General features: G+C 40.6%; 1 protein-coding gene across 1 annotated transcript in view; it reads right to left on the reverse strand.

Annotated features, from left to right (window-relative positions):
- Positions 1–19,973, reverse strand: part of COP1 (COP1 E3 ubiquitin ligase) — a 1,660,397-nt gene that overhangs the window by 862,521 nt on the left and 777,903 nt on the right. Inside the window, exon 14 of the mRNA XM_044085965.1 lies at positions 13,099–13,180. Coding sequence (XP_043941900.1) covers positions 13,099–13,180 — 82 coding nt within the window. The remainder of the gene's footprint in view (positions 1–13,098; positions 13,181–19,973) is intronic.

Raw genomic sequence — 19,973 nt, forward strand, 5'->3', positions numbered from 1 at the left:
GCACTGGTAGCCCTACGAAAACACCTCCATCCCTACTGGCGTTGTTATTAGTTGTCGGCGAGTGTTCCGATGCTACAGTAGTAGCATTCCCAGTGTTACCGTTATGCCGTACATCGGAACTAGGCTCATGGTTATGAGTTGCTTCGGGATTACCATTGATGGCTGTAGGATTTCCATTTAATGCATTTCCATTTATTGTTGTTACATTACTAATACCTACTTCCGCTAAATCCGTAGAAGTAGTAGGCGGACTTCTCATCATGGCAGCACGATTATTACTGCCTCGATCCACGTTATTTCCATTGCCACACACGTTGTTCTTTAAGAATAATCCTTGAAGAGCTTGTTGTTGCGTGTCAAGCTGCTCAAGCCTGGCACAAACCGAGTCCATTTTCAGAAGTAAAGTATCCATTATTGAAATGTTGAATGAATTGAATGTTGGAGCTGGTGCAGGAACTCCTGCACTATCACAGCCTCTTAGAAGTTCTGGCGTTTCACTTGCCGTGAATTCACTGATTCCACTAGCAGTTCCTGAAGCCATACTTAGAAAATAAACACACGAACCACTGACAAATCCAAAGAAAAGAACTGCTGGGCAAAAGGAAAAGCCACAAGCGAAAGCTGGTCACAACTGGTTTAATAGTTTTTTAGTTGTACTACAATGTCAGGTCTAGAACTATTCTCCACATTATTACTACTGTTATTAAAAAGATGAGCGTTTACTTCCGCATTGGTAGGCATAAACGAAAACTTGTTCGTAAGCCAGGTGTCAAGCACTGGTAGCCCTACGAAAACACCTCCATTACTACTGGCGTTATTAGTTGTCGGCAAATGTTCCGATGCTACAGTAGTTGCATTCCCAGTGTTACTGATATGCCGTACATCAGAACTAGGCTCATGGTTATGAGTTGCTTCGGGGGGTGTTTTCGTTCTAGACCTGACATTGTAGTACAACTAAAAAACTATTAAACCAATTGTGACCAGCTTTCGCTTGTGGTTTTTCCTTTTGCCCAGCAGTTCTTTTCTTTGGGTCTAAGTAAGCTTGGAAAAAGTTACTATTAGACAGGTATTTTTTAAAGGTTTTCCATGCATTGTTCATTGCTTTTTTATTACAGCTTTGTGTTCAGTAGTCAGCCATCGACAGATATCTTCCATTACCTATCACTATATTAACCAAAAGAGACTGCCTTGAATAATGGATAGCTGAGATTAGTAGTAGTTATAAACTAGGTTGGAGTCTGTCAAAATATGCAATAAAGCTGTCTTCCCTGGATTCTGGAAATGGTCTGCCAACTACCAAATTGTGCAGGAAGCTTTACAGTCTTGAGTGATTATGATGGTATAACTGAGCTGTGTTCACTTATGAAGTTAGATAATACTGCTACAATAATACACCAGTGTAGAAAAAGAAGTTATGTTCTTACCATAACATTCCATCTGTGCTGTCTTCATTCTTCATTAACCTGTAGGTCTCTGTTCTGACCCCTGGAACAGACTCGGCAACTTCACTAGCTTGAGATTCGAAGTGCAAGCTCCTCCTTCTTACCCATAACACCTCTTACCCCCAATGTACCTCAGATCGAGTTTGCCATCACTATTTATCCCCTGTCCTCTACAAATAAACTATCAAACATTAGAACAGGAAAGTCAAATATAAAAATGCAAACCAAATACTGAAAAGTATAAAAGAATCCAGGCCACTGTTTTGTGGCAATAATAAACTTTTATATCACAACCACAGATACAAAGATGAGCGCTTTCATCTGAAAACTAGACTTCATCAGATAAAAAACACACCTACTACTCATTACTTAAATACTATTTCTCCTAATGCGTATCAATTAATATTTAAAGAAACCACACTTAACAATCCATTTTTAAAAAAATCTGTACATCGCTCACTACAGGATATAAAACCCTAGCAGTGCATCCTGTACCTAAACAGGTACATAAAAAAATCTTGTCTTATGACTAGATGACGGATGTGCCAACTTACATTCCACTTTTGCATAATTGTGTTACAAATAGAGTAAAAAATTGTTTATATATATGTTGTTATATTCTTGCATAAAACATCTCCTATGAAAGGTCCACAACAAACTAATAGATGGACATATTAACATTATATGAATAAAATAAATAAAATATTTTCTGCCTTGAATGTCAAAACAGGTTTAATTGTTACAAATTCATTAAGGCCAGGTGGAATAAAGGACTTTAATCTAAGCTGCCATTTCAATTCTTTGTTGAGCAAAGCATTTTTCATGTCCCCATCTTTAAAATTGTTTGTTACAATAAGGTCTATGCTGCCAAATTTAAAACCATTGAAAAAAGGACATGACAAAGAATGTTTGTACAAGGTGCTGGTCTCTTTTCCAGTTCTTATATCATATTGGTGCTCATACATTCTATCTTTAAATGCCCTCTCTGTTTTGCCTATATAGAATGCATGGCATCCTACACACTTGGCCATGTACACAATCATCCTGGTTTTGCAATTTCCCTTACGAAATCCAACAACACTGTTTAAACCATTATTTAACTTAATCCATGCTTCTCTAAAGATGAGATGGCATAAACTACAGTTGCCACATGAAGTTGTTGCTTTAAAAGTGCTGTTAACCATATCACCCTGTTCAAATATTCTTTTAAAATTTTTACCAGTTTCGCAGGAGAAAAAAGGTTTAGCACCTACTACATCATACACCTCTTTATTTATTTTAAGTGTATTCCAATTGGCTCTAACTACATTAGTGAATGATTCAGAAAACATATTATATTCCATAACACAGGCCCCATAGAAATGTTTGCCTTCTGCTTCTCTTTTTATTACCTTAGACAGAGTTTGTCCCAATAAGGCCTTATATTTAGTGCCCCAGACTCTATATATACTTAATCTAGTATTTCTTTTACCATCTCCATAGGGTACCCCCTTTCCAAAATTTTTTTTCCTAAAAATGTGAACTCATTAATCAAGTCATTAAACTCTGAAGTCATTCTTGCTACTCTTACAGCTTCCTTTAATGAGACTTTTTTTTTGTGCCTGAGGATGATGACTAGTATAGTGCAGATAACTGTTGCACCAGGTATTTTTACGATACATTTTTGATTTAAATCCATTACATGTTTTTGTAATAGTAGTATCAAGATAATTTATACTGTTTTCATTCCATGTGTGTGTAAAAGTGAAAAAGGGGGTACTACTGTTAAGATAATCCATGAATTGTTCCAAGGTGCCCTTGGTTCCATCCCACAATATAAAAATATCGTCAAGGAACCTTAGGTACAACCTTATGTTCTTATAAAAGGAACTATGAAATACGTACTGTGTTTTCCCATTCAAGCAAAACTAGGTTGGCATATATGGGGGGCACATGCTGCCCCCATTGCCACACCACTCGTTTGTTGGTAATATTCCCCCTGGAAGTTTATGTAGTTATTGTCTAAGTTCTACAATTAAAGAAATTTTATCTTTGGAAAGAATGGACTACTTATAAAGACTATCACCGAAGTATTCATGTCCTTCGGTCCTGGGTATACTAGTAAAAAGATCTTTGACATCTATGGTCAGAAAGCTACAACTTTCTGTCCATATGTCTTTGGTTAATTTACTAAGAAATTCTCATGAATCTTTTATTAAATGTGATGTTTCAGCCATTATTTCTTTTGTACAATTGTCAACATAAACTGCAAGAGGGTGGATCTTTGAGTTTTTTGCTGACACTATTGGTCTGAAAGGAGGCTCTCTAATAGATTTATGAATTTTGGGCACACCAAAGATGCTCGGTATGGTGGGATGAGTTTGGCTGAAGTAATTGTAAGTTTTACTGTCTATCCTATTGTCCAACAAGTATTCCTCCAGTAATGAATCAATATACCTATATGATATATTAATCTGATTTTTTGACACTGGTGAATAAGTAGAGGCATCGAGTAAAATGTTCATAATAGCGTTATTGTATTCCTCTACACCAAACAATACAACCACCCCTCCCTTATCAGGTTTCATTATGCGACAAGTTCCTTGAGGTTGTAAATCACATAATAAATTCAATTCATCAGTGGTCAGGTTAGAATGTCCTGCCTTCCATTTATTTCTTGTGTATTCATCATATATTTCCTCTGTAACTATTTTTTCAAACATTAATAAAACCGGATGGAGGAGTGGGTTGTATGTACTACTTCTCACCAACTCAGAAAAAACATTACTGTTGTTATCTTTTTTTATTATTATTGTTGTTATTATTGTTGTTGAACAAAATGTTTAAATTCAACTTTCTAATGTATAATTTGAAATCTATTAAAAGATCATCTATGTCCCCATAGTTTGATTTAACAAATTTAAAACCCTTTGAAAAGAGAACAAAATGCTCCTTAGTCAATGTAATTGATGTGTAATTGAAAATTTTGAAACCCTTGTATTCACTGAGAATACCTTCTGTGTCATCTACTATTATTTCCCCTTCCTCGTTACCTTCTTCCACCCATAATTCATCCCATAGGTATCGGATATTTGGCCTGAGTGAGGGATACCTGGTCTTGTTTGCTAAACGCTCCGACCTTCTTGGTAATAAAAAATTCTCACTGTGTTCAGGAAAAGAATCTAACTCATCTAGGGGCCCTGTGTGTAAATGAATCTCCTGATGTATCTCTTCCGTTTATAGGTGTTCTATTTTTCATGTATTTTTTCTCCCTATCATCCCTGTAGTTTTGATTAGAATATATTTTACCAACAACCTTATTATTGTGATTCCTAAATGGACCTGGATAGACCTTCCCTACCCCGTACTGTTGTTTGTCCCTTGCAAACTTTTTCTGCTTTCTATTGTAAATGTTTTGAGTCCATTTATCAATTTTAACCAACACTCTTTTATATAACTGTTCATATTCAGGGAACAGGATGCCATTAATAATATCAGCATTTAATCTGTTGATATCAACAGTCAAATTAGATAGAGCCACATCATTGTACATAATCAAACATGTAATCAAACCTATACCACATTCATCAAAGAAGTTGTGAAAATCCTTTATCACTGTTTCAGTATAAACTATACCAAAGGGATACTTAAAAAATCTAAGTCCCTGTGGAATAAGTTTGTAATTCAAACATTTTAAATAATCATTATCTATTTGCAAACACTTTAATTTGAAAAGCTTTTTCTCAAACAAAAAAAATAATTTCTTTTAATGTTGGCACATCCTCATAATTTTCCCCGTTTAAAATATCATAGTTGTTAACAAAACTTTCGTTAGAATTAATGTTAAATTCATAATTCCTATCCATCACTTTTTTAAAACATAAAGAAGGACCGAAAACAGTACTATTAGTTATTCCGTTTACTTTAATGTTGTCAACAGCGTTAACTGAGCCATTACCACTACAACCAGGCTGTTGAACTGGTAAAACAGTACCTCTTTGGTTAGAGCTGGTTTGTGTATTAGCTCGCCCATCATTGTCCACCCCAGACCAGGAAAAAGAACTGTTGCAATGTCCAGTCGGCACTTGACCTTTTTTAAATAAAAAACTTTCTTTTGCAGTGCCTGTGACTGTCGATAACCACCATGACTCGCACTTTCTGAGTGTGGAGATGACATCATCATCGCTGCTGAAGTTTTTGAAACTGTCGACGATGTAAATTCATTTGTGGGAGTGCCACCTCCTGGTTCATTTTGACTCAGCAGTTCTATGAGCCTGGTAAGGTCTCCTTTTAATGAAGCGATTTCTTCCCGAACTTTTATAACCTCACGCTCTGTTCTGACCGCCCCGTCAGAACTACAGAGGTCATCATTTAATGTAATAGTAGAGTCGCTAGATAAATCCCCCATGTAGAGCAGCAGAGGTGCAAAAACAATACGATACTTCCACCCCAAAAGGCAGGCAACTGGATGCAAAAACACACTCAAAGTCAAATATAAAAATGCAAACCAAATACTGAAAAGTATAAGAATCCAGGCCACCGTTTTGAGGCAATAATAAACTTTTATATCACAACCACAGATACAAAGATGAGCGCTTTCATCTGAAAACTAGACTTCATCAGATAAAAAACACACCTGCTACTCATTACTTAAATACCATTTCTCCTAATGCGTATCAATTAAGGATGACTGTGTACATGGCCAAGTGTGTAGGATGCCATGCATTCTGTATAGGCAAAACAGAGAGGGCATTTAAAGATAGCATGTATGAGCACCAATACGATATAAGAACTTGAAAAGAGACCAGTGCCTTGTACAAACATTCTTTGTCATGTTCTTTTTTCAATGGTTTTAAATTTGGCATCATAGACCTTATTGTAACAAACAATTTTAAAGGTGGGGACATGAAAAATGCTTTGCTCAACAAAGAATTGAAATGGCAGCTTAGATTAAAGTCTTTTATTCCACCTGGCCTTAATGAATATGTAACAATTAAACCTGTTTTGACATTCAAGGCAGAAAATATTTGATTTATTTTATTCATATAAAGTTAATATGTCCATCTATTAGTTTGTTTTGGACCTTTCATAGGAGATGTTTTATGCAAGAATATAACAACATACATATAAACAATTTTTTACTCTGTAACACAATTATGCAAAAGTGGAATGTAAGTTGGCACATCCATCATCTAGTCATAAGACAAAATTTGTTATGTACTTGTTTAGGTACAGGATGCACTGCTAGGGTTTTATATCCTGTAGTGAGCGATGTACAGATTTTTTTAAAAATGGATTTTTAAGTGTGGTTTCTTTAAATATTAATTGATACGCATTAGGAGAAATGGTATTGAGTAGCAGGTGTGTTTTTTATCTGATGAAGTCTAGTTTTCAGACGAAAGCGCTCATCTTTGTATCTGTGGTTGTGATATAAAAATGTATTATTGCCTCAAAACGGTGGCCTGGATTCTTTTATACTTTTCAACAGAACAGGAAAGAACAGGAGCTCAAACAGGAACATATCCATGAATATATCCATCAGGTCACTCGAAATCTAGGACTGGGGGAAGGTTAATGAAAATGAAGATAGAAAACACAGATGGAACATTATGGTAAGAACATAACTTCTTTATCTGAAGTTGTCATCTTCATTTCTTCATTAACTTGTGGGACACAGTCCCCAGCTACGGGAACCCTGGGTGGCCCCCATGGAAGGATATTTCAGAGCACAACAGAGCCAAAAGCAGACCTATTCCTGGAAATGTCAAATTTATAATAAGTAATGAATGCATGAGGATTAGACCATGTAGTCGTTGCACAAATGTCATCAATAGAGACTCTTGACCAAAAGGATTGAGAAGATGCCATAGACCTTGCAGAGTGAGCCTTAATATGACCAGGTACAGAGATGTACTTAGAAGAATAAACAAAAGAAACACAATCTTTTAACCATCTCGGCAAAGAGGTCTTAGTAGCTGCTTTACCTCTTTTAGTTTCTGAAAAAGATAAGAAGAATTGTTGCAATTTCCTGAAATTTTTAGTTCTAAGTAAAAATGCAATTGTCTATACACATCAAGTAAATGAAGAATGTATTCTCCTTTTTTCTGGAAGTTTCAGAAGAAAACAGGAAGGCTGATGGAGTGATTGACATTGGCTTCTGTAGCACCTTTAGGTAAGAAGGATGGGTTGGCGCATAAGGTTACCCTATCTTTGTGAAAAATTAAACAAGGAAACTTGGAGGAAAGGGCCTGTAACTTAGAGGTTCTTCCTGCTTAAGTAATAGCCACCAGAAAAAGTGTCTTCCATGACAGAAACTTTACATCTACTGTGACTGCTGGTTCAAAGGGGGGGGGGTGAATCAGGGCCTGAAACATAACAGTCAAAACGCAAGGGGTTCTTAATAGGAGGATGAAGTAGAAAGGTACCCTCTAAGGAAAGCTTTACAAAGTTTCGATGAAGCTAATGAAGAAGAGTCCTCTCCCAAATGAAAGTCTGAGATCGCAGCTAATTGAACTTTAACAGTGGAAAAACTAGCCCCAGCATTAGGAAGGGAAGCCAGAAAATCCAACACCATCAGGATGGGGGCTGTAAAGGGGTCTGTTTCTGTTGGGCCCATATGGAAAACCTTTTCACTTATTAACTCTTCCTGTTGGAGGGCTTATGGGCAGAAATCAAGATCTTCTGGACAGGGGACGAAAGCCTGGTATGTCAGGCCATCATCAGATGTGGTTAGTTTCAAGGCCTTGAGGGTCTGGATGAAGGTGCCCCAAGGGGTGAGATAAAAGATCCGGAGCTGGATCTGGTATCACTAGACGGCAAATCAGATGAGACCAAAGACAGATGAACCAGACTTGTCGAGGCCAGGAGGCGGCAATGAAGATGACTTTCCTCTTCAACCTGGATGTTTTCTGCAAAAACTTGGGAATTAGGGGCAACGAGGAAAACACATACGGTAGACTGGGAGGCCAAACATGAACTATAGCACCCCTTGGTGACTGCCCCTGAGGAGGGATTAAGGCAAAGTACCTGCTGCATTTATTGTTGAGAGGGGAGGCACAAAGAGGTCGCAGCAGGGTTGACCACATTTCTCAAAGATCATGCTTGGAGTGGACTGGTTCGCTAGGATGTTGGACTCTCCCAGAATGCGCACTGCCATTAGAAAGCGTATGGTAAAGATCACCCATTGCAACCTCATAACTTCTTGACACAGGGGGAAAGACCTGGTTCCTCCCTGTTTGCTGATGTACTAGACCACTGACATACTAACCATCTGTATTGCAATAGTCCCTAGGAATAAAGCTATGTAGATCTTGCAATGCCAAAAGAACTGCTCTCATCTCTACGACATTGATATACAAGTTGGCCTGTTGGGGTATCCACGTGCCTTGAACAATCCAACCCAGGTAGTGCTCCCCACCCCCACCCCATCTAGGAGGCATCCGTTATCAAAGTGGCATTTGGAGAAGGAAGAACGCAGGGCTATCCTTCAGTAACATCTGCAGAGTGAAACCATCATAGCAAGGATTCTTTGCATACTCTGGAAAGTCTGAGGGAAGGCTTAGAGGATTTCTGCATTAAGGACCATTGAACTGCTAACGTCCATTGTAAAATTCTCATGTGAAGACGCATTGTTGGCAAAAGAGGTATTGTGACCACCGTAGAACCAAGAGCTCTGAGAACCTAACTTGCTGGTGGGTATGGCATGGCTAGAATTTGTTTAATGTGACGGTGTAGGCTTGATACTTGATCCACTGTTAGATAAGTAGGGCGGCGCAGTGGTGCAGCAGTTAATACTGTCGCCTCACAGCAAGAGGTTCTCCGGTTCGATTCTCGGCTGGGGTGCCTTCTGTGTGGAGTTTGCATGTTCTCCCTGTGTTCGCGTGGGTTTCCTCCGGGTACTCCGGTTTCATCCCACATTCTAAAGACATGCTTCTGGAGCATTTCTCCCCGGGCCTCCGCTGAAAACAGGATCTGTGGAACTTAGTCGGACTTTCCCGGTCAACAAATGTTAAATAAATAAATAAATAAATAAAAAATAAAAAGTACGAGAAACTGTGGTGTCCAGTCGTGCTCCTATGAATTGTATCACCTGAACCGGTTCCAACTATGATTTCTCCAAATTGAGAGTTATGCCAAGGTGTGCAGTCAGCTGTAAAAGGCAATCCCTGGCCTGAATAAGACAATGCCTGGTTGAAGCAGTCAAGAGCCAGTCATCCAGATAGGGAAATAAGTGGAATCCCTGCAGCCAGAGATGAGCTGCAATCACTGCCAAGCATTTGGTGAACACCCTGGGGGCTGTGGTGAGACCAAACGGTAATAACAAAGTAGTAATAACAGTAGTAATGATCTGAATTCATAATTGACTGGCTCCCAGCCTGAAACGCAGAACCTTCTGGAGCACCTGTCCATCTTGATATGGTAGTACGCATCCTTCAGATCTACTGAGCACATCCAGTCATTCATCCTCAGTAGAGGTAGGATGGACTGAACAGTAACCATCCCGAACTTCGTGTTCCTTACCGATTTGTTCAGGAATGTCAGGCCCTGAATAGGACTCGGGTCCTCTTGTCTTTTTGGGTACCAAAAGGAACCTTGAGTAAACACTCAATCTGACTTGATCGGGAGGGAACTCCTGGATGACTCTCTTTTGCAGCAATTTTGCCAATTCTATGGCTGCACCCTCCCCTCTGATTGGGTAGTACAATATAGAGGATAGACTTTTGCCTTGGTGTCTCAAACAGGGGATGGAGTATCCTCTGGATATGATCCTTAGCACCCACTGATCATTTGTGAGGGCTTCAGGGTGCAAGGAAAAGTGCCCCCCGACTGTCTCCAGAGGAAGGCAGTCAGGCAACCATTCAGAAGTGCTGGAAGGGTTTATCTGACAAGGACTCTCAAGACCCTTGGTTCTGCGGATTCCCTTGCCCATGTGGGTGGCGTTTACCATTCTGGATATTTTCCTCTCTTCCTCTGGGGGAAATTCTCCCTGAGAATCCTGAAAAGGACCCTGAGATTTCTTGAACCTCATCTTTTTACTCCTGCTGTGGGAGAGTGTCTCTCGAACAGTAGGGCCAAACAAGGTTGATCCATCGAAAGGCACACTGACAAAGGACACCTTGAAAGGTTCTGCAAAGTCACACAGCCGCATCCAGTCATGATGCCTTATGGCAATGCCAGAACCGGCAGCCCTTTGGGTACCCTCTGCTGAGTGTGATATCAACTTCATGGATGCAGGAATTGGAGGGTGGCCAGTCTGGAGGAAAAATCTTCTGATCCTCTGTTCCTTTACTAAGTCCCTCTGCAGTCTCGTACAGTGGGACAGGTACGTTTAGCACTCTCAAGGTGAAAGTGGAAGAAGCATAAACTCTTACCAAATCTGTCCAAAGCCCAAGACTCTCTGTTAGGGGGAAGGGCAGAGGAGCTCTCTTGGGCCAGCTCCTTTTTGGTGGCTGCTGCAACAACCATGGCATCTACCTGAATAACCTTAGTACAAAAAGCTTTGTCCAGGGGAGCACTCAAGATTTTGTCTGCAAGTTTGGGTATGGGCTTTACTGTGTCCGGTTCCCTCACTGCCCTAGAACACACCAGCTCGATGAGCGGGTCTGCAGGGGAAGACACCTAGAATTTCTAAGATGTCTCCAAAGGAGACATCATCCAGTGGAGATCTTGAGGACCCTTCCCCTTCCTTGAAATCAGTATCAGTGGTTCCCTCTGGGGAATCAATGTGCCTCCTCTTGCACAGTCTCTTTCGAGGTACCTCCTCAGTGGGATGCTCCGGGGAGGTGTCAGAAGATCAGGTCCACAAATGGGACAGTCTGGAGGCTTCCTGTGACTGGCTGCCCTCATGGTAGATGACAGGTCTCAAAGATAGATCCAGTGGAGACAGAGGGTGGTTCCACAGGGGTGACAATTGAGGGTCTCCCAGAGTGGGAGAGGAACCTCTACACCACTTCGAAGGCAGAAGGGCTCTAAACGTCAGAGGGCAGTCAACCCAGGGATGAAGCAACCAGAACGGACAACCCCAAGCCTCCCACTCTGAAGGGGGAGTTTGAGCTGAGCTGTCAAACACCGATGTCCCAAGGGAAGCAACAACTCCAAAAACTTTGGAGTCGAAGTCAACCCACCCCCAGAACAGAAGTCGAGGCTACGGCTCCGAGACACACACGGAACAGATACTGTCAGTGCCAACCGCATTACGGTGATAGTCGGAAGCAAAGATGTGATGACTATCGGCTCAGACACCCCGGTTCCCAGGACTAATGGAAGCAATGACTCCGAAACAGAGGGTTGAATTGGAGAAGGAGCCACAGGACAAAATGGAGAAAGACTCCAGGATCCAGAGATGACAGAACAGGCAAAATCCCCATCAGAGTCTGAGCTTCAAGAAATTGCCATCACTGCTCAAGTGAGAAGGCCCTAAGCAATAGACACATTCCCTGTGGAGAGACAAGGGAATCTTATGCCCAGAGGAAGTGCACTTCTTAAACTGTAAGGGCTTATCAGCCCTGTCCAGCTTAGGTTCAGACATAAGGAAAATACTTCTTTTTTTTTTTTTTAAAGAGCAAAGAAAAAGAGGGAAAAAAGACCATGTTGGACAGAAATACAAGTACTAGTATACTTCTACTAAATAAAGTTAGGAAAGGTGATAGACACAAGGTGAGGATTTGAAAAAGTGAACACACACTGATTAAAAGCGAACTAATGAAGATATCAGATTGTTGGTTATAATAAGTTTTATGAGAGAGCAGTTGACTATTGTAGTTTTGGCCTAGTTGGGTGTTTGACCACTCTTTACAAAAATGCATATGTAAGTGTCTTTGAAGTTCGGCTGATCCAGGACCTAATGTATACAGACTGATAATTGGTCACTTGTCAAGTGGAAGTGTTTTGCAAAAGTACGTTTATCTTATCTAATCCTGTTATATGTCTTTTAAGACCTGTACTTAGTAGTCTTTACGTATGAAGGTGGAGGCAAGTAAATAAACCGGGGCCATTAAACTGAAATCTACACGCAAACACTTTTTCTCATGATCTGAAAAGTAATCTGCAGTGCTGGATGAAGGATGACTGATTTGCTCATGGAATGTAGTTTGGGTTCATGATGACTATAATTTCATAAATATTTAATGACACAGGCGCACACTGTTTTTAACCAATTACATTTCTTTACCTCAGAAGCCCATTTTATTTATTTATTTATGGTCATTTATTTAACCAGGATGGTCCTTAATGGGCACTCAGACACATTTTCAGCGGCATCCTGGGGTGAAAAGCACCATTTTAAAAAGTTACTTAAAATGAAACTCCATTTCCTGAACTAATATTCTAGAAATTTCAACTATGCTCAAATTCAATTTGTTTTATTACCGCTATTCTGTTGTACTTTTTACTGCATGATATCTAAGGAAAAAGTTTCCTGTTAGTCTCAACCTCTAAGAGATAAATTCATCAGGTAAAAACTTAAACAAACATTTAATTTCTTTCCTTCTTCAGTTTCAGTGTTTATATTCCCTAGAGTACAGACTTCAACGGTTTTGCATTTAAAAATGACCACTTACATTTTCTTGGAAAAGGACTGAAATAATGTCACTGTTAAAGAATCTCCCCATCAAGTTCTTACATTGGCACAAATATGGGAAAACAAAAACAACCCACTGATCATACTACATTCATTTACCTTTAGCATCATCAGAGCCAGACGCTAAGAGTTTAGGATCCATCAAATTGAAATCTACACTCCAACACCTTTTCTCGTGCTCCTGAAAAAGACGTATTCTGATTATTTTAGGTGGACTGCTAGGCAAGGGCAGTATATGTAGCAAATTTAACAGAACACTTCTTTACATAATTCAGAACTGCAAACATTACCAGATTTCAGTTTTTCACTACAGGCTCTTAAAAGGGTCTTTTAAAAAATTTAAACAAATCTTACACCTAAGCTACCGCTACAGCTTTCCCAAACACTTGGCCTACCATAAATCTGTCCAAAAAATCTGTCTCTATGCTGTGGCAAAAGCATCAATCAAGCTCATAATACTAATGAAACAATTTTCAGCAAGGTCTCCATTCCTTGTTTTCAAACATGTATGTTGCCCAAATGGAAGTGAGATGCCCATGAGATCGAGTCTACCTTTCTGCAAGCAATATGCATAAATAAAGAATGACTAAGATAAAACCAAAGTACAGGTAGTGAATCTAAAAGGAGCTGTATTTTGTGCCAAGTCTTGGAATCCTAAAATACTGAATTCCAACACCAAATTTTTAAAATGGTGCTGGGGCATATTCTTAGCTCAAACACTTGTATGTTATAATAATAATTATGGAGCGAAGAAGCAATAACTCCTACTTGAGAGGTACATCCCCAGAAATACAGCAGCTGCCAAAAACTAATTTTCAATGCCATTTGCTCATCTGGTTTGTGAATTACAAGACTTCAGTACAACATCCTTTCCAAGCTCTACAAGCCTTCTAAAAGGATGCTGTACAGTTAATTCATTACTTGTTCAGGTAAAAGTTCATAATGTGGCTGCTGAACAAGAGCAGTTTGGTACAGGATGGTTCTAGAAAGCTTGGTGGGCAGGCCATACCTCTTAGAGCAAGAAATCTGGACAAAGCCAAAAATAAAAGTGGGACAAATGCCTAAAAATGGGGACAATTTTTAAATATTGCTCTTACAATCTTAGAAAGTTGATAGAATAACAGCGCTTTTGCATGAATTTTCTGAAGGGTATGAAGTATGAAACTCAAATGTCTGTCATTATTTTCTAACTTCAATCTTTAATGATTTGGCATTAATTTGCCAGAAAACTACAACTTTATGGAAAACGGACCAAAAATATGAGGCAAAAATCTGGGTATTTTGCAAAATTCTGTACAGTTGAGAGGTATGGTGGGTGTTGCAGACTACTCAAATATTTACAATATTTATATTACAAAAGAAATCAAATCAGTGTCCAAATACCTTTTTTCTGACGTCACATAACTAAAGTTGTATACTTAACATAATGCTAGATCTGTGTATTGTTCTTCCGTCCACCTACGCAGATGAATATGTCAGATCTGATGCTGGCAACTTTCAGATATTTGATCCATAGCTCAAGCTCCTCCTTCCTTTACATCACCCCCCTCTGGTCTAACAGTTCCTCAGATAGAGTCTACCCCTCCTCTCAGAGTTATCAATCTATATCACTTTTAGGGAAAAAAAAATAAATGACAAAATACAGTCAAAGACTGTAAAATAAGACAAGGCCCCAGACAGGTCCAGTGTGGTCAACCAAGAGCCTAAGATAGTAGAAATCTGGATGGGGGACAGAGGGAGGGAAGTTTCAGATGAATGGAAGAAAGCTACACTGATCTAGCATAATTTAAGTACGTAACTGTCGTACCTGATGCGGTCTTCTCTGTCCTCCTCAACTTGTGGGACAAAGTCCCCAGCAACTACAAACCTGGAGAGACCTATAAAATGATATTCCAGAGGATGGTGGAGCCAAACAAAATTCTTTACCTAAACTGGAAGACAAATGTGTGAACTGTAGACCAAGCAGATATAGCATAAATATCCTTGACAGGGACTCTAAGAAAAGAAAGCGGTAGCGGTTGCTACACCTCTCACTGAATGTCCTTTAGGCTTGATGGACACCCTATATAGACAAGAGAGAGACAATCAAACCACCACCTGGACAATGTGACCTTGGAGTCGCTGGTTCCTAACTTAGTTTTGGAAAGAGACAAAAATCTGTCCGATTTCCTGACGTCCTTCATATGAGGCAAGCAAAAACATAACAGATGATAAATATCCAACAAATGTAGGATATATTCCCCTTCGCTTGATAAGCTGAAAAAAAAAACACAGGTAGTTGAAGAGTCTGATCAAGGAAGAGTCTGAAGCAATCTTGGAAAGAAAATTAGGATTAATTTAAATGGACACTACATCTTTATGAAACATCACGTGATGGTTTGCAAGACAAGGCTTCAAATTCTGAAATTCTCCTTGAAGAAGTCTCAACCTCAAAATGCACACACTTGAGGCTCTCCTCAGCATGGACAAAATCGATGTTTGTGCAGTGACGGAAACCTGGTTCAAGGCTCAAGAGAGCACCCCAGCACTGCCAGGTTACAATTCATATCATACCTTCTGGCCTCAGTTACTGGATCACAGTACAAAGGGTGAAGGTGTATCCATATTCATCAAGGATACCCATATCTCCAGGTTAGTAGCGCAGCATGATGCCCCAGAGATCATACATGCACAACTATCAGCAGGCAAAACCACATTTCAAGTCGTAGCTGGCTATAGATCGCCCACCATGTCCCAAGATGCTCACTCTGCATTCCTTGAAACATTGGAAAATATAAAGGTCCTACCCAACACCATAATCTTGGGTAATTTCAACTACCCTCGTATAGACTGGGCGAACTACCAATGTTCCAACTCCTATGCTCAGCGATTCATAGAATTTATAAATTCAAATGCCCTTGAACTAGTATGTTCCCCCACTAGAGGGGACACCATATTGGATTTAATCATCACAAATATGGGCGCCCATTGTACCACACCCGTTATCACTCCCTCCTTGGCCAGATCCAACCACAAACTGATGATCCTGGACATCCTCACCCCTCCACCTCCCCCAGTCATAAAAAACATAGTCAAAAACCTTTCCAAAGCAAACTTCAAACTACTTGCATCCAAAGTGGAAAGCTTCACTATTCCCTTCCAGAAGGATAATGATATCCAGGATGTGGAATCCTACACCAAGGCACTCTATATGCATCTTCAGGATTGCATGGACCGTGCTATCCCAAATAAAACCAAGACTCCTTCCTCAAGCAAGAAGAAACCAGTCTGGTGGACCCCGGCCATAAGCAAACTTTACAATAAAAGGAGGAGACTTGTACAAAAAAGGGCCAAATCTCAAGTAGAAAAATCATCTCTGATCAGCATTAGTAAGAAATTGAGGGCCCTCATCAAGTCAACTAAAGCTAATTTTGAAAAGAAAGTTGCCAAGGATAACCATAAGGCCTTCTACGGCTACGTCAAAAACCTAAATGGCAATGCTCAGGTCTGTTCTGAGCTTGTACAAAATGGAACAAAATACACTGACCCTTCTGACATTGCCAACATCTTGGGCTGACAGGTTCAGTGCAAATTTCTCCACCCCTCCCCCACCACCACCTACAGGGCCTATTACCATTCCAGGGGATTGTGTAAGTTCAATTATTACTGATACACTGGTTAATAAGGCTTTAACTAAAGCTAAAAACACTGCCTCCATGGGACCAGATTGTGTCCCAGGCTGCGTCATACACGAGCTCCAAAAGGAATTAACCCCACATCTTAATACCCTGCTCAGTCTCAGCCTCTCCACAGGATATGTGCCCATAGAATGGCGCACGGCAACGGTGGTCCCGCTACACAAGAGTGGGGCCACAACTGACCCTGGGAACTACAGACCAATAAGCCTGACCAGTCTGATCTGTAAGGCTATGGAGCGAATCATTATGGAACTCATAAATGGAGAGATTGGGAACCTCCAGTCGCTGGACCCCACACAGTTCGGCTTCGTCAAGGGCAGCTCATGCCTCCTGAACCTGGTGGATTTCTTTGAGACAGTTACTCAGGCTATAGATAAGGGAAAGGAGGTACACACGGCTTACCCTGACCTTGCTAAAGCATTTGATACCATTCCCCATTCAGGTATTATTGATAAGCTCACCAGCCTGGGCATAAACCCTTACGTCACAAGATGGATCGCAAACTGGCTCTCAGACAGATCCCATAAAGTAAGAGCAGCGGGATCTATGTCTGAATCCAGACCAGTAACGAGTGGTGTGCCTCAGGGCTCTGTCCTGGGGCCCCTCCTGTTTGACATATACTTCTCAGAAGTATAGGCAAGCACGAAAGGGCTGTGGCTGACAGTTTGCGGATGACTGCAAACTGGGTGCTATAACAGAGTCTCCAGCCGACATGGAGATCCTCCAGAAGGGCCTAAATGAGACTGATGCATTGTGTCAAAGCCATGGTCTCAAGCTAAATGCAAAAAAATGCGTAGTAATCCCCTTTGGGAAAAACAGAGTACTCGCAAACTTCAACATAGGAGGTAATCCCCTGAAATCTGAAGAAGAAATAAGGGATCTAGGGACCCAAGTAGATAGTCAGCTTTCCTTTGATAACCATGTTGCCAACGTGGTTAGAAAATCCATCTGTGTGACCCATCTGATCACGAAAGGGTTTGCATCAAGATCTAAGAATGTAATGGTGCCCCTCTACTCATCCCTCATCAGACCCATTATTGAGTACAATGCACCAATTGGAATGTACCTGGCTAGACATCTCCAGCAGCTGGAGAGACCACAGAGGTACCTAACCAAGAGGATTACTGGCCTCAAACAGTTGCCCTATACAGCAGAATTGAAAAAGCTAAGACTATTCTCTGTTGCATACCGCTTTCTCAGAGGCGATCTCTGTCTAATGTACAGAGCCATGTCCAACCCAGAATTGTTGAATATGCTCCATCTTAGCAAAACCAAATCTATTCGAGCTACATGCTCTAGGGATATAAACCTCAACACAACAACGAATAGAACATGCTGGAGGGATAGATTTCCTTCGCAGACACTTCCCTTACTATGGAACAGGGTCCCGATCTACATAAGACAGAGCCCCTCACTATCACTCTTCAAGAGGAACCTTGATAAGTGGATGGGTAACAGAAAGTTCACACCGGGGATCACACCAACAGCACTACTAGATAGGGGCCAAGGGTACTAGCTGCTAGTACATGGGTCTAGGGAACTACTAAAGGGGCGGTGAATACCGCACAACATGGCTGGGCTAATATATGCCTTCAGGCAGATAGCCCAGTACCAACCTATGAACCTAAGAGATGATTGCTACCAAGAAATATGGTTTTCTGAGACAATAGCTTCAGGTCCTTCATAACTGCAGTCTCAAAAGGAGGCTTAGTTAAGGCCTGCAGTAATATCCAGAATTGGAACAAGATCCCTTAGAGGAGGATCTTTTCAAAAGGCCTTTGAAAGTTTTAGGTTCATAGATAGGTACTAGGCTATCGGCCCAAGGGCCTGTGTAAGCCTAGCCAGCAAGGTTCCATGGCTTATACCACCCAAGAAAATTATTTTCCTGTGCCACTGTCGAGCAGAGACACAGAAGTGATCCCCGGGGTGTATTTCCTATTTCCCATACATACCTAAGATGCTACACAGTATACTACTGTTAGGGCACTAGCCTGAGATGACACTAAGGAACAATGTGCCTATGCAGACTTCCCAAATTGTTGTTCCCCACATGGCCTGCTGATGTCATCTGCTATAAGTTCACCTTACATAAATCAGACTTGTGCCATGACACATGCATTAAGTACTGTGTTTTGTAGTCTCTGTACTTAGATAGGTGGGGGTTCTATTTTCACTGCAGCAGAGTGTGTGTGCGTCTGTGTCTGTGTGTGTGTCTGTGTGTGTGTGTGTGTGTGTGTGTGTGTGTGTGTGTGTGTGTGTGTGTGTGTGTGTGTGTGTGTGTGTGTATCTGTGTCTGTCCATAAAAGATGGTGAAAATGTGTATACCAAACCAACCTCCAATGGCATGGTTTTGCAGTGTTTTGGTGCTTGCACAAACATCCATTTCAAACAGGCCTCCAACTTCTTGTCCCCCACATGGCTTGCTGGTTTCATCTACTATAAGACCACCTGCAGTTCTGTTAAAATCAGACTTGTGCCGTGATGTGTGCATCAAGTACTGTATTCTGTAGTCTCTGTACTTAGATAAGTAGGGGCTCAATTCTCACTACAGTCAACTGGGGGGAGGTGGTAAGTGTGTGTGTGACCTGTTTTCAGACATTATAGTGTCCTACAGCACCTATGCAACACTTTTCCATGCACATTCATCAATGCTATTTTATTTATCCACTGTTATGACATGAAAGCCCTACAGGATGTACAGTTGCTGCTGTTAGGTAAGAAAAAATATAGTTAATTTTCTTTGTGTTGCTATGATTACTTTTTTTGTTTAAAAAAACTGTGCTGCTTTTAACTCTGTTGCCTATCTAATGCTATGAATAGTCAGTTACTGCTTTAATTCTGTTGCAGTTGTGTTGCCCAAACTATACACTGTATTCACATTGCAGGAATCCAGTTCAGTTCACTTATTGATAAGTAAACATTATGACACATGATTTGTGATACAACACCTCTGTCCCTTGTGCCTGGAGTGTACAGCAGGACTATATATTGTAAGGTAACTGTTGCTGGTCTGATTTTGAGCTTTAACACTGTTTCATAGTCTTAGCTGCTCTGCTCTTGTTTGCATGCAGATAGCTTAGCATCTTGCAGTTATAGATGCATAAACAACAATTAAATCATTTTCCCTTACAAATGGCTAATACTATCTAGCAGAGCAGGTCTTTTACAGCTCAACATAGCAGGGCAAATGTCAGTTAAATAAGCAGTAATGTCGCACCTAATCTCTCCACAACAGAAGTATAGATCACACTTTGGATGGACCCAAATGGATGTACACCCCACATTTTTGTCCACAAA

The sequence above is a fragment of the Protopterus annectens genome, chromosome 10.part0 (genome assembly GCF_019279795.1).
Source record: "Protopterus annectens isolate FY-2018-M chromosome 10.part0, PAN1.0, whole genome shotgun sequence".
NCBI classification, from domain to species: domain Eukaryota; kingdom Metazoa; phylum Chordata; order Ceratodontiformes; family Protopteridae; genus Protopterus; species Protopterus annectens.